This window comes from Neurospora hispaniola, assembly GCF_033458365.1.
Source record: "Neurospora hispaniola strain FGSC 10403 chromosome Unknown B0T23scaffold_3, whole genome shotgun sequence".
Lineage (NCBI taxonomy): Eukaryota > Fungi > Ascomycota > Sordariomycetes > Sordariales > Sordariaceae > Neurospora > Neurospora hispaniola.
The window spans coordinates 1,618,544-1,632,212 of NW_026944408.1; the positions used below are offsets into that span (position 1 = coordinate 1,618,544).

The window sequence follows — 13,669 nt, forward strand, 5'->3', positions numbered from 1 at the left end:
AAGTACGTACCTCTTTCTACCTGGTGTGAAAGAACGCGTTACGGTCCTTTGCAGCTGGATCTCAACGTCAAACTCTCGGGTCGCGCTTGAAAGGGAAGGAACGCACGTAACGGGATGAGGGGAGAAGGTCAGATGGTGGGAAAGAAAGCCTGTGTTGAAGCAGGTACCCGTCTGTTCGTTGCCGATATTGCTTCAGCTTCTTTCCTTTTTCGTACACGAAGTCTTTGATCCCCCCGCCCTTGTCTCTTTTCAGTCACGCAGTCTCAGCTCATTTCCTTCCGACATATATCTTCACAGTCGAGGAAGTTTCGCTCGTTCACCGCGCACAGGTATGGTTAACCCGTCTGCCCAGCCCTTGCCTTGCCTTCACTTTGTTCTATCTTTCACTCCATCGCCAGAGTCAGTTTCATCCCAGGTAAGCTATCAACGTCTCATCAACAACTGAACCAAACACTGGAATCGCCTTCATAAACCATACTCCATTCTTACATATCGTGCCTTACCGCTACCTCCTCGTTCTTCGGTCGTGTAACGGCTGAATTTCTGACAACAGTCTGAGTAGACTCCGGCTTGGACTTCAAGACACGCAGCAAGGAGAGACGCGATTCACTCGGTGTGTACCTCACATCACAGATTTCTTCCGTTTCACGGCCGACGCGCGCTTCGGGACTCGGAAACCCATTTCCATCATTTCCCATTCAACAAAGAAAACCACGAACCCTGCGTTTCATGAACCTGTCTCAACTCCCGCCATAATGCGATTGGATATGACTGACAATAGGCCGGAGCACGATAGTGCTGGCCTTGGTCACTTTACCAAGCGCCCCTTCTCACTATTCCACTCTCTTTGCCTTCTGGTCATTGCCTTGGCATTGTCAGGACAAGTCCTTGCCGACTGCGAATGTGGCTATCAAAGTGATAACCTCGACAGCATTTATCAGAATGTCTTCACCGATCTTATTGAGACGAACTTTGCCCGCATGCCCGATATCTCCACCAATACTGACTGGCTGCGCCAGGAGTTCAACGTGACCAAGGCCAAGGCTCGTGGAGAATATGGCGAGATGTTTTACATCAAGGATGACGTGGAATATGTGGACAACATTGGGAACAGGGCCTCTGACGGCCTACAGCTCATTGTCAGACAGGACCTGATTGACGGCATGGTGCCTGTGGCTGAGGTTGATACTGCCAGACTGGATCTCTCCTATGGCACTTTTCGGGCTTCGATGAAGTTGACGACTATCCCTGGTACCTGTGCGGCATTCTTCTGGGTCAGTGTCAGTCCTCGTCTGTGATTCTTCCTTGGGACTCCGCTAACATATCTTGCTCCGCAGTACTTCAACGATACCCAGGAGATCGACATGGAATTTCTGTCCAAGGACTTCGACCACAGCAAAAAGGCTTACCCGGTCAATCTCGTCCTGCAATCCCGAGCCGCCGCCGCGCATGGCTACGACGCCTCGCAAACCGACAACTTCATGCAGGCAAACCTGCCCTTCGACCCCACGGCCGATTTCCATGAATACCGTATTGATTACAACCCCAGCGAGATTCTCTTTTATGCTGACAGAGTCCTGCTCGCCAAGATGAACGGCTCCAATGTTCCGAGTCCTAATTCACATGGCCACCTGATTCTGTCACATTGGAGCAACGGAAACCTCAAGTGGTCTGGCGGGCCCCCGAAGGAGGAGGCACCTCTCGTCATCCGCTACATCAAGGCTTACTTCAACTCGACTGACCCCAAGAGAGCGCAGGACTGGGACGGTCGGTGCAAGAATGCGAAGGCGGAGACCTCGGTGTGCAAAATTCCTGTTGTGACCAGGAACAACCAGACTGCAAAGGACTGGTTCTTTAGTGATTATTCGGACATGTCCAAGAATCAGACTGTCTATGAAATCACTAGTGGTGCTAGAACCCTTGAGGCAATGTCGCGCTGGATAATGATTGTTGTTGGTTTGCTGATGATTGGCTTGGTAGGGGGCTTCTGATGAGAAGGAGTGATTACTTTTCAGTCCTGTGGCAAAGAGAGCATACCAACCTACTCATGTGACAGGGAAAGAGTACAAGAGTGTCAGTATCTGACTGTTTATATGTGAGTCCAGATGTGGCTCAATTGGCTCGCTCAACACCTGCATAGATGTTTGGTCACAGTCTGGATACCTGCGATATCAGAGACACGAAAAGGTCATCCGCCTGTGTATGATCAAAGAAAGGGGTGTATGAAGAAACTCCCATCTTCGCAAAGTCAAGGTCACATCCACATTACCCAGGACGGCTCACACATCAGCGACGCAAGAGGGGTTCAACACGCTATCGAAGCCACGTGTGAATGGTCATCTCCACTTCCCCAGGAAGCAGTGAGGGACTGAGGGTGCTCTACTCCAACTCGTTAGTATGTAGTTGAAGGGTAGCGTGATGACAGAATACCACCCTCCATTGAAACTTGCATATTCACAGAATGTCATCTTCACACACTTTACCCCAGACTTCTGTGTAGTGCAAGTGAGGTGTGGGTGTGGCGCTTACTTTCGGAGATTTTTCTTCCCCAAAGCGCCGTCCTACCCAATTACCTACAATGTCAGATTTCCCCGGACTTTTGGCGTTCTTGGCTGGCTAGCTGCGCCGCTTGAAGCCGCCGCATCGGAAGTATACGGTAGTGTACACCTCTGCTGGAATCTACTACTTTGTTAGCGTGGTACCGCCACCTCACAGATTTCGACTAGCTGGTGGCGGGCATACCGATTATCTTCTGTGGGAAGGAAAATAAAGTTATCGCCACTTGCAATGTCACCGCGCTATCAAAGTAGGGTACATACCTGCAGAGGTGTACTATGCAGTAGACGGGCATGAAGAATGTCAACGTCTTGCTTGCAAAGGCGGTTGAGTGACTGTTAGTCGGATAGAGGTTACATCCAGTCTTTTTGTCGAGATAGTTTGTTGTGGTGGTGATAGGTACCTAGCTACCCCAAATGCCCATCTTGGGATCTGAGGAGAGGAACTTTCAAGTATACACGCATTTTTATAACGGAACGGGTTAATGTGGTTCAACAATGATAGTAGGTGAGTAGGTAGGATAGGATGCAGTGGGAGAGGACTGACGGACTTGATAAGTGGAAGGTCGGTGGTTGACACTTTCAGTCCTTGAGTGGTTCGCTAGTTCCCTCCGCGAGGAAGTCTTCGACAGAACACAACTGAAGTCATACATACTTCTCACAGGATTTTTGGTTTCAACCTACGCCAAGGTTAGCCTCACACGGGAAAGCAAGACATACATACAGATAACCCCCTCCCAAACGCTGTTACTGACTGGGTTGTTTCCAAGGAACCGAGTGACCGAGTTCCATGGCAAACCTACCTACGATCGAAGCCCTCGTTTAGATTTTTTGCTTGTGTCATGTTTACCTGTTTGTGTGCAGAATCCAATCGGGAGAGAATTACCGATATGTGCCCTTCCTCTGGATGATGTGCTTTTGTTGGGCTAATATTTTTGGTTGTTTCCTCGCATCCGTCAATGATTGATCAAGGCCCGGTAGGTATCAAGTATAAAACCCTACATGCCTTTTGACTTGACAAGCGAGAAGTCTTTGCATCATGTCAATACAACCAAAAAACGTGGTGTATATATATGTATACATATCGACCGTTGCGGGCCTGCGCTCCGGTCGCGCCAAGCCGCATAACGACTTCTCATGACGCTAGCCCCAATTCATCGATCCCGTTGCAACAATTGCATATGTGACCGCCTTTGATCATCTGTTTCATCGATACCGGGCTCCGGATGACTGGATGACCTGCAGACGGACGAACGACGTGCTGCTGGATCTGATCGGTCAATGTCATGTCATGTCAGCGGGGAAAGATTAGGTATAGAAAATTAAGGGCTGGGTCACCAGCCATCCGCTCGGGAATCCTTCCATCTGGGAGAGGATTGGCGGCTGGGAGGGTTGGTTGGTGCCTTGCTTAAGTTCCCAATCTGTCTCAGCCGGACCGGAACAATAATTGCTAAGGCAGGTACAACAACAAGTTAGGGTCTGATGTTCTTTCGGAGGTTTCGAAGAAGGGGCGAGATCCATCCATGCTTGGACAAAATATTCCCCCCCTCCCCACTTTTTTTTTGGGTGTGCGCCATCTTCAAATGTATAAGCCATCATATGTCTTACACCACAAGACGCATTACCCAAAATGCGCATGATGTAAACTGGTTCAGAATCTTCAAGCTAAGGCCGTTGATATACAAGGAAGAGAGCGGGTATACGATGTACCTGAGGATCAACAGACCAACAAGGAGCGAAAGCGCCATAGTATAGATGATGAGGAAGCTGTTAGGCAACGTAGCAACGGTCCAATCAACAATGACAATAGCAGTGGTGGAAGTAGTAGCAATAGAAACAGAGATAGTGATACTACGAAAGGGGATATACGCAACTATACTTGGTTGGCGATTTAGTGACGTTAACAGTTGGAAGTCAGAGGTTGGCTACACATCCGAAAAGGTGGTGGGGGACTATCTGGCCATGGTTTTTTGTCGAAGGATTGGACAGAAGGAGATTTGAGAAGCTTTCAAGTTTGAACCTTGCCAAGTCCAGGGGCCTGAATATCAGTGATGTGAAGAGCCGATGATCTTGTGGGCGTATCACCAGTTGAGGGCAGGTGTTCGGGATTTTTTTTCTTCTCTTGGTTTCTTAACCCTCCTCGGATCGTACCGTGGATCACGATTTTGTCATTGCATCTACCTGTCTTTGACTGGAATATGGAAAAAGTAGTACAAACAGGATATAAAGTGGGCTTTCACATCTGGACAGACGCCTTGATCTCAGTCAGTTGAGAGAATCACGCTTCACTTTTCTGCGGAATGGGTAGCATTTTCAACTAAAGAAAGATATTAAGAGGCATACCTACCTGTCATCCTACCATCCCACCTGATACCCCCTTCTCATCTCTTTCATACAAGCAGCCCCATCTGTCCTTACGGCTTGTTTTCCATTCATTTATTTATCACCAAGTCCACCATGAAACAACAACTCATCAACTCGGCCATAATGGCAATTCTCTCCATGTTTCCGCAACGAACTCAACCACCCGGCTACCCATACTTCAACACCGGTCAACTTACCGCTCCCCTTGGCGCACCCATAACTCCCGAAACCATGCCTCAGCCTCTCACCGTCTCCTTCCAGAACAGCACCCTCTCTTCCGCCAAAACCAACCAAACAACCCCCGAGACCCTCACCATCTCCCTCGAGAACAACACCCCCTCCTCCACCGTGTACGCCTATATCACCGGCCAAACCCTGGACGGTGGCCTCTTCGTCCTCTCCGCCAGCGGCAACGCCGCTTACACTTATGCATCCGTAAACAAAACCCTGACCCCCATCCCGCCTTCCGATATCGCCATCCCGCTCAACGCCCCCGGTTCTTCGTCTCCTCGCACGGTAACTATCCCCCGCCTGGCGGGAGCGAGGATCTGGTTCTCCGTCGATTCGCAGCTGGAGTTCTTTTTGAATCCGGTGGACGGAGTGCCGCAAGATGGAAAAGGAGCGGGCTTGGCGTTGGTGGAACCGAGTGTCACCAACGACAAAGACGTCAACTATGAGAAGGAGTGGGGGTTTGTCGAGTTTACCTTTAACGAGTTCCAGCTGTTTGCCAATGTCTCGATGGTGGATTTGGTCGGGAAGTGTCCTGCCTCTCTCGGCGTCATCAGGACTACGGGGAAGCCGGAAGATAACCAAGAGGTTGAAGGGATGGGGTATGAAACCGGCTTGAATAAGGTGGTCGATGAACTGAAGCAGGCCGGCGGGGATTGGGAGAAGCTGGTGGTGAGAAGGAAGAGTGATGGGCAAGTAACGAGGGTGATGAGTCCCAATTCGGCGGTGGTGATGGCTGAAGCGAGAAAGGAGAGTTTGTTCAGCGGGTATTATGACAGCTATGTGAAGCAAGTTTGGGAGAAGTATGCAAAGGAAGATTTGATGGTGGATACGCAGAACAAATGGGGGGTGGTTAAGGGAAGGGTTGACCCGGGGACGGGTCTGTTGACGTTCCGATCGAACAACAGCGAGACGATTACATTTGATCAGCCGTCGGCGGCCGATATCTTCTCTTGTTCCACGGGTCCGTTCGCCTTTCCACCGTTACCGGTGAACGCGACCGAAGCCGAGCTCGACATCCAGGCGTTCCGAGGAAACGTCGGGGCGCGTCTGGCGGCAGCCTTGAACAGAAGTACGTTGCTGATCAACAACAACCAACCGGCTGGCGAGGAAATCAGCACGTTTTACAAGAGCAACAATATCACGAATCATTACAGCAGAGTGGTGCACCAGAATAGCCCGAAAGGAAAGGGGTATGCGTTCCCGTATGACGATGTGTCAAGAACGGAGAAGGAAAACGTCGCTGGTACCGTGGCAGCGGGGGATCCAAAGGTGTTCATTGTGGCGGTGGGTGGTGGGAAAGTGGACTTTGCGGCGGCGAGAATGGCGAGCGCAGGGAGTGCGGCGAATGCTACCGGTAGTGCGGTGAACGCTACAGTACCGGTGGTGCGGACGAGGTGGAGGAGAGTGAGGGCAGGTGTAGATGCAGCGGGATGGAGGTTGTGAAGAGGACCAGCAGGGTTGTTGAGGAGGACTGGCGGATGAGCGAGAGGATGAGGTGTGGCTTTTGTGGTTTCATTTTGCCTTGGGCGTCTGTCGTTCCTGATATAATGGTATTCTTGTAGTTCTTCTTGTACATACACATAACGATTAATGTTAGCTCTCTTATCTTTGTTTACTAGATACGAATTGTCAAATTAATTAAGCTTATTTTGATGACGGGCAGTGGAGTAGGAAGACAAAGCTGGATGACCGTAAAAGTGAAAACCCGGAGGCAAGAAAAGGGGCAAGTAAACAAAGCCATCAACTGGCACTCAGGCAGGCCATTCGTGTCATTCACCTCCCGCGAGGTTTACAGAAGATGCCGGACTCTTTTCGCAACATTTGTCGCAGCCAGATTTCTCGATGATGATGATGATGATGATAGCATTCCACAGTCGGGTAGAAGTCGTCTTGTCCTGAATCGAACCCTTGTGCAATGCTTGACATCGGTTGTTTTGTTTGAAGCAAGCATTGGCTGGTGTCGGTTGTACCTGTGCAAGCAAACGGGACAGGACTTTGGTCAATGGAGGCCCGGCCCGGCCTTACAGGTGGGTTTCGCTCTCGTCAGGGCACAGCGGGTGTGGGGGGCGAGGCACGGGTAGCGCCCGAAATGGAGTGCAACTTGACGGAACACTGCAACACAGTGGAATGGAGTTTAGTGGCTGCCCGGTGTGGACCTTCCATTCGATGAGTGGTTGACGTGGGGGCTGCTCGGAATCCCTCCAGTTCGCCAACCAAAAAAAAACATGGTGAAGGCAAGCCACACGAAGCCCAAGGATAACTGGCAATGAAGGAACGAAGCTTGCCCGAGAGAACTGAAGTATAAAAACCTGACAGCGCGGCTCTGAGAGGTTCCTTGAAGAAAGAAAGTGAGGAGGGGGTCCCGCGCATAACCGCGCCTGCTGTAATGGAGAAAGCCCCGCACTTACTGCGCTAGGTACTGCCCTGATGGCTTACTATGTACACCACGCACAGCACGTGGAGGGGAGCTTCTGTGACGTAATTGTACGTTTGATAGTTCGTTGGAGAAAGGTGGGCTGAAACTGGCGTCATCAGCTAGCTCTTCCCCCACCACGGCAACTTCTTCTTGTCTTTGTTCTTTGAACCTCTCATCGATCCAATTCAACTAACATAACTGAAGATTTGCTCGCTCGTGTGAAAGTATTAAAACAGCAGTCAAGGATTGTCTGATAAATCATGCACGATGGCGTATTATACGAAAAGGAACAACGCTTGTGACCGACACCAGAAAACGAAACAGTGACAGCGACTGGAGAGTTGGAGATGGGATGGAGAAAGGGAAACTTGGGATGTGTGCTGTGTACTACGGCCAATCTATGGCTGGCTGGTAGTGTACTTTGCTTAGGAAGGGACCCTGAGATGTACAAAATGCGTACAAGCTGTCGGTTGAACCTCTCGGCGGCGACGATCAGTGGCCATAATGTCCCCCGAACAACCCAGAGGGTGTGGAGATTCCGTTCCGTCAGGTCCGTCCAAGGCTGGGGGGGTTGGGATGTTTTATGGACAAGCTCAGACGATGGAAGGCACGTTTGCTTGGCCAGGCCTCCTCGGATGACAACCCGAGGCGGGCCCCTCCTTCCCAGAATCCAAATCAAGTCTGCAACAAAGACGTCAGCGGCCTCGTGAAGCAATGAGGTAAGAGGCCAGCCTTGTCATCGAAAGGGTCCGTCGTGTACCCCCACTCTGAACAAGAATAAAATAGCAAACAATTTCACTTCTTTCCCTTCCGTCTACCACGTCTATTCTGTTCTCAACTACCAAAGATCTTTACACCTGATACCATTTCTCGAGATACCCATCTGTTTACTTGCCACGAGAAAAAGAAAAACAAAAAGAAAGCACAACGCCAATCCTTGATACCCACCTTAGCCCATCATGGAGACCATCAACAAGGTCGCCAGCTCTGCTGCCACCACTGCTAGCAACGTTGCCGTTGAAGCTTCCAACCTCGCCGTTGAGGCTTCTAACCTTGCCGCTCAGGCCTCCAAGGCAGCCGTGGACGCCGTTTATGGAACTGGCCAGTCCCATGAGGAGCCTATCTCGGGCAAGACGGGCGATGTCTCCAAGGGAGAGCCCTACGACGCTGGTAACATGGGTGAGTGCGTCTCTCGACATGGTTTACTCTTAACTTGATCCTGACACGCTTTTGTTCTAGAACCCAGCCAAAGCACCGGAGTGGCTGTCGGCGAGAAGATGGTCCCCGATCGTACCGTCGCCCAGGACGCTGCTGGCCCTGTGAAGAAGGACGGAACTGAGCCCAAGCCAGCGAACCTGGTCAAGGTACCAGAGGCGGAGAAGGACCACAGCCCACCAACCGTCAACTCTAGGATTGACAACCACTACAACATCCCCGAGCACTCTACTGTCAACCCCAAGACCAACGCGTTCCAGGGCCCCGATAGTATTACTCCCAAGATTGACTCTCACTACAACGTCGCCGCGCCCAAGACCACCGCTGTCAAGCCCCTTGACAGCAACACTTCGTTCCCCACGACTACCACCCACACGGCTGACGCTCCCGAGCCCCTGAACGATACCTTCTCGTCCCACAGGAACATTCCGGCCGAGCAATCCACTACCTTCCAGGATCAGAGCTCCTCCAAGCACGACGTACCCAAGGTCAACCCAGCCGCTACCCAGGATTCGTCTCTTCATCCTGGCGACAGTACTCAGGCCCAGAACGACATTCGTTCCCCGAATGATCCTTCTACGCACCCCACTCATGTAAACGCGAGGGAGAACGTCGATGACCGTGATGGTGGCTTGGATGCCGACGAGAACCCCAACAAGGGCCTTGGCTCTGGCCCCAAGTCTTTAGGAGAAGTTGCCCAGCAGCATGGCGGAGTTGCTGGCAAGGTCGAGGACGGAGGTGTCAAGGACCCCCAGAACGGCCCCCCCAAGGAGGAGCAGGCCAAGCCGGAGTCGCACCCTATCCACCATGCTACTGGCTTTCAGGCAGATGGCGGCGACTTTGATGCGGCGGCACCTGGAGCTGGTGTCGACGCTGATCGTAAGTGACTTTCCTGAATTTAGCATTTTCAACCGAGTGACTGACAATATTTTCATCAGGCATTCTCGAGTCAAAGGGAATCCACAGGGATGACGCTAATGGCTCCCTCGTTGGTAACACCGAAGCCCTTGAACATGACCAGCACGGACATAAGGACAAGACCAGCTTGAAGCAGAAGATCAAGGACAAGTTGCACAAGCACTAAGCTGCATGGTGCTTCCTTACTACATTGTTCTTTTCTTCTTGACTGCGTACGATATCCTTTTCTTTTGTCTGCAGTGTTACGACGTAATGATGGCCAAAATATTCTTGGGAAGCTTTGGTAGAACAGTCCTTGATGGACAGCATGGGTTGATTTGTCAGTCCACGCAATGTCGGGTACTCCGATTATTCCAATGACCCTATCGATTGAAGACCTTCTTTTCGTGATGTTCCCTGGTTGTGATACTCTCGCGCTCTAAATGGCAGTTGGAGCATTCCACATACGGATAAGTCAAAACCAGTGACCAATCCAACTTCGATTGATGTTGCTGTCGTAGAGTCTCGGCTGGTGTGTACCTTGCACACTTGACAAAAAAAAACAGTGTATCCGAAACCAAGTCGCTCACCACCAAACCTTTTCTTTCCCATTCCTCATTCAAAGATGCGAAAATAACAGCACAGTGAACATAAAAAGGACCAAAACAAAACAGCAGTCATTCGGCAATAAAGGGTTGATGAGAGGCAAAAAGGACAAAAAGAATGCCCAATAACAGGATTGAACTGTTGACCTTCGCATGAACTTGATATCCTGGAGAAGATATTAGTACGACGCTCTAACCAGCTGAGCTAATCGGGCTTCGGTGAACAAGGGGCATAGTTAATGAAACTATGTATCCAAATTCAAACATCAGGTACTCTCTGTAGTGGATGCGGTATGGGTTGGGGGAGGGTATCACTCTAGTTCTTAGTGGTTTGGGCAGTGACGAGAATGTTTTCACCTTCTCACCTCTAAGGGTTGTAAGGAGTGATGAAGCGTAAAGTGAGAGATGACTGAAGGTTTGGAAATGGACGGAAGTGTTTGCTTTCGCGGAGTGTCGACGTTCTATTCTGGTCTTTCGCTGGTGTGGGCGATTACGCTTTGTTACAAAACGGTCATGCACAAGGGCGGTGTATCTCTTGATATCACCGTATTGTAACGTACTGGTCAACGTCTTTTCAACACCACCAGTAAGAAGGCATCATCCAGCAACATCCTCGCAATTAAAACCGTTGATATAAACAAACCCCCCAAAATTTCCGGTGCCTCTCAAGAAGAAAAGCTACGCAGGAGCTAACTAACCACTCGGATGACTACTATCAAACCTCAAGTCCCAACTTTTGTCCAACCAGTCTCCACTTACTTGCCTCAAGCGGCGAACATCAGGTAGTATCGAGTGGGCCGGTCTCCCTTCAGACTACCTACCAACACCAACACCAAGGTCGAGGTAACCTTCGATGCTGGGCAACCGAACATCACCAACCTGGACCAAATGCTTAGTCTCGTGGGTCTCTTTTCTCCACTGTAATGCTCGTGGATGATAACCAACGGTCACCAAGGTTTGGACCCGTCGATGCGAAGATCCCCCCGCCCGCCGTTGATGGTGATGCTGTCAGTTCCAGCAGCAGCAGCACTTCTTTTCGATTCACTCAGGGCATATTTCAGATGCTTTGCCACCTAATTGCGCCGTTGGCTTTTGAATGTCGTAGTCTACTCCGGTCGTTCTTTCTGCTGCCTTATTTTATTTCACATCATGCGACGTCTCCGTTCCTGCCTGCCGTGGCATTTGGCGAGTTGCCCCTGGGACATGTTGATCGAGGCGCATCGACTGCTGTATAACTGCTTTCGGCGCAGTGTACTCGTTGCGTTGGGTCGGTTCCGTTTCGGTTCTTTGAAAACCTAACTGATTCCTTAACAGCCCAAAGGTCCTCAGGAACCAACCTTGCTATGCCATGGAGAATCTTTGTCACTCAGCTTGTGTCGCGGCGGTTGTTGGTGCATCTCATGTCGTTTAATGAGGTCTTTACAGCCTGCGCATCATATTGTCGTCTTCGTCTCGTCTCTTTGGCATGAGGGTGATGTTGGTTACGTTACGCCTTCGCCGATGCCCTTGGGGATGTTCTTTCTTTCTTTCGGAATGGGCGGATATTCACGTTATCTAGGCAGTCTTTGCGCGCGCACTGAGTCCTCGTCGGTGTCGGTTGGTCCTAGGAAGTTCATTGAGCCTTCGAGTTCTTTGTATTCGACTGCACGATGGCAGCGCTCTGGGAGATCGTTGGTCTGGAGATAGCTTCAGCGAGGAGGATGAAGAGTTGAGATGACTGAGTATAAATGGTCGTGACTCGGCCTGGTTGAGGAAGAACATCTCAGCATCACCATCGCCATCTTCACTCGATCATCAAGCACCTTCATCAGCATCAGCATCAGCATCAGCATCAACATCAACATCAACACATCGACTTACCATCAACATCAAGACAACCCTTTGATAAACTATCTGCTATCTTTGCTACTTTTACTCCCCCTTCCACTTCTTGTTAGCCAGACCACTTTCCGTGTCACCGATTCAAGCGTACGACAATGTCAGGACAAGAGAGACCAAGCACCGGCGGTCGGGAGCCCTATGAACGCCATCAACGCAGTAAAAGTTCTCTCGTTCGGTTTGAGAATGGCGTTCCCGTCAACAAATGTGATGCCGATGGCAAGCCCATCGCCCCATCAGCTCCGTGGGAAGAATTCATGAGAGATATACCAGAAGGGTCCAAGGTTGATTGGAATGCCAAGGGATCTGTTACTCCTGAGATGAGAAACCCCCACAAGCGAAACAGGTCGTCGGTGCCGGAGGTGAAAGACGTTCCCAGAAAGAAACAAAGGCAGGAATCACTCAAATCACTTGCGGGCTCAATCGAGAAGATCTACAGGCCTGAGTCGCCAATTGATAGAAGTTGTTGGGAAGCCAGCGACTTTCTGGTTGAGACGAACCACCTCTTTGATCGGACGGCTGCTGTGTTCAGCAGGTTCCGCGAGTCAATTCTCGAGGATCACCCGACGTACGGGCATGAGTATTGCGTGCTTGAGTCAGAGTACATCAGTAGCTTGGCTGTGCTTCACGATGTCTTGTATGGATCTCCAAAGGAGCGGGACACTCTGAGACGGATGGAGCTCAACGACGAAGTCTACAGGAAAGAAGGAGGGGTCCAGGAGAAGGCGGAAGATTTCTACAACGTTTTCTTGGAAGGTAAGTCATCCATCCCAGAAAGACTCTCTCAGTGTGCAGTATTCGGGAGTGAGCGTTGCTGACTAGGACTGTGCCAGCTTTCAACCAATTTGTTGAGGAGATACTAAAGTTTAACGCGGAGATGACAGATGCTTCCATTCCTCAGGATGTCGGAATAGGGATTCCATGCTATGAGGCCTTTGCAGAGAAACTGGACAACATGGTGGATGAACTCGATGCTTTGGTGGAAGCAGTCGAGAAATTCAAAGGCGAAGTCCCTGCACTCCCCAAACCTGAAGAAGCGAAAAAGGAGGATCATAACAGCCCCTCGACCGAAGAATGGGGGGAACCTGGCCCGGATGTTGGCCAGCATGGCGTTACTTCCGGCTAGAAAACCACGGCCCTGTAACGACACATCAGGTCCCGGTGTTTCCTCCGGGGCGGATCTAGTCTCCAACAAAGCCCCGGGGGGTGAGCTGGCACCATGTCATATGTTGAGGATGGGTCCGATCATACTCAATTCTGAACTTTTGGTTCTTGGCCTTTGTTCTGTCTTTTCCTAAGTTTTGTTCCGGGTTGGGATGCATTCAGGAAATGTCATCAAGAGAGTACAACTGCGAGTCGCTGCTGGACTTGGCTTTTCATAGGTTGGATATTATTGGGTAAGAGTTATCACACAATCGTTACGGGCGAAAATTGTTGGAGGCAATAACTTGAAGAAAAAGAGGCTTGCGGGCAGGTCTCTGAGAAAACTGGGTGATTGATCAGATAGT

At 50.5% G+C, this 13,669-nt stretch overlaps 4 protein-coding genes and 1 non-coding gene across 5 annotated transcripts; 4 read left to right on the plus strand and 1 right to left on the minus strand.

Annotated features, from left to right (window-relative positions):
• Positions 1–755: 755 nt before the first annotated feature.
• Positions 756–1,991, plus strand: B0T23DRAFT_427483 (concanavalin A-like lectin/glucanase domain-containing protein; the record flags this gene model as incomplete). Its single annotated transcript, XM_062840065.1, has 2 exons — positions 756–1,274; positions 1,338–1,991. The coding sequence occupies 2 exons, from the start codon at positions 756–758 to the stop codon at positions 1,989–1,991; spliced, it is 1,173 nt and encodes a 390-aa protein (XP_062693908.1).
• Positions 1,992–4,862: 2,871 nt separating this feature from the next.
• On the plus strand, positions 4,863–6,698 carry B0T23DRAFT_109244 (uncharacterized protein). The gene has a single exon (XM_062831837.1). It carries the CDS (start codon positions 5,013–5,015, stop codon positions 6,591–6,593), a length of 1,581 nt encoding a protein of 526 aa, XP_062693909.1. The 5' UTR covers positions 4,863–5,012; the 3' UTR covers positions 6,594–6,698.
• A 1,352-nt stretch (positions 6,699–8,050) lies between these two features.
• On the plus strand, positions 8,051–10,116 carry B0T23DRAFT_376677 (uncharacterized protein). The gene is made up of 3 exons (XM_062836981.1): positions 8,051–8,745; positions 8,806–9,660; positions 9,720–10,116. The coding sequence occupies exons 1-3, from the start codon at positions 8,526–8,528 to the stop codon at positions 9,863–9,865; spliced, it is 1,221 nt and encodes a 406-aa protein (XP_062693910.1). The 5' UTR covers positions 8,051–8,525; the 3' UTR covers positions 9,866–10,116.
• A 286-nt stretch (positions 10,117–10,402) lies between these two features.
• B0T23DRAFT_t155 lies at positions 10,403–10,498 on the minus strand. The gene has a single exon. It is a non-coding gene; the product is annotated as a tRNA-Ile (tRNA).
• Positions 10,499–12,259: 1,761 nt separating this feature from the next.
• On the plus strand, positions 12,260–13,615 carry B0T23DRAFT_419195 (uncharacterized protein; the record flags this gene model as incomplete). The annotated part of the gene is made up of 2 exons (XM_062839696.1): positions 12,260–12,917; positions 12,995–13,615. 2 exons carry the CDS (start codon positions 12,260–12,262, stop codon positions 13,285–13,287), a joined length of 951 nt encoding a protein of 316 aa, XP_062693911.1. The 3' UTR covers positions 13,288–13,615.
• Between the last annotated feature and the right edge of the window lie 54 nt (positions 13,616–13,669).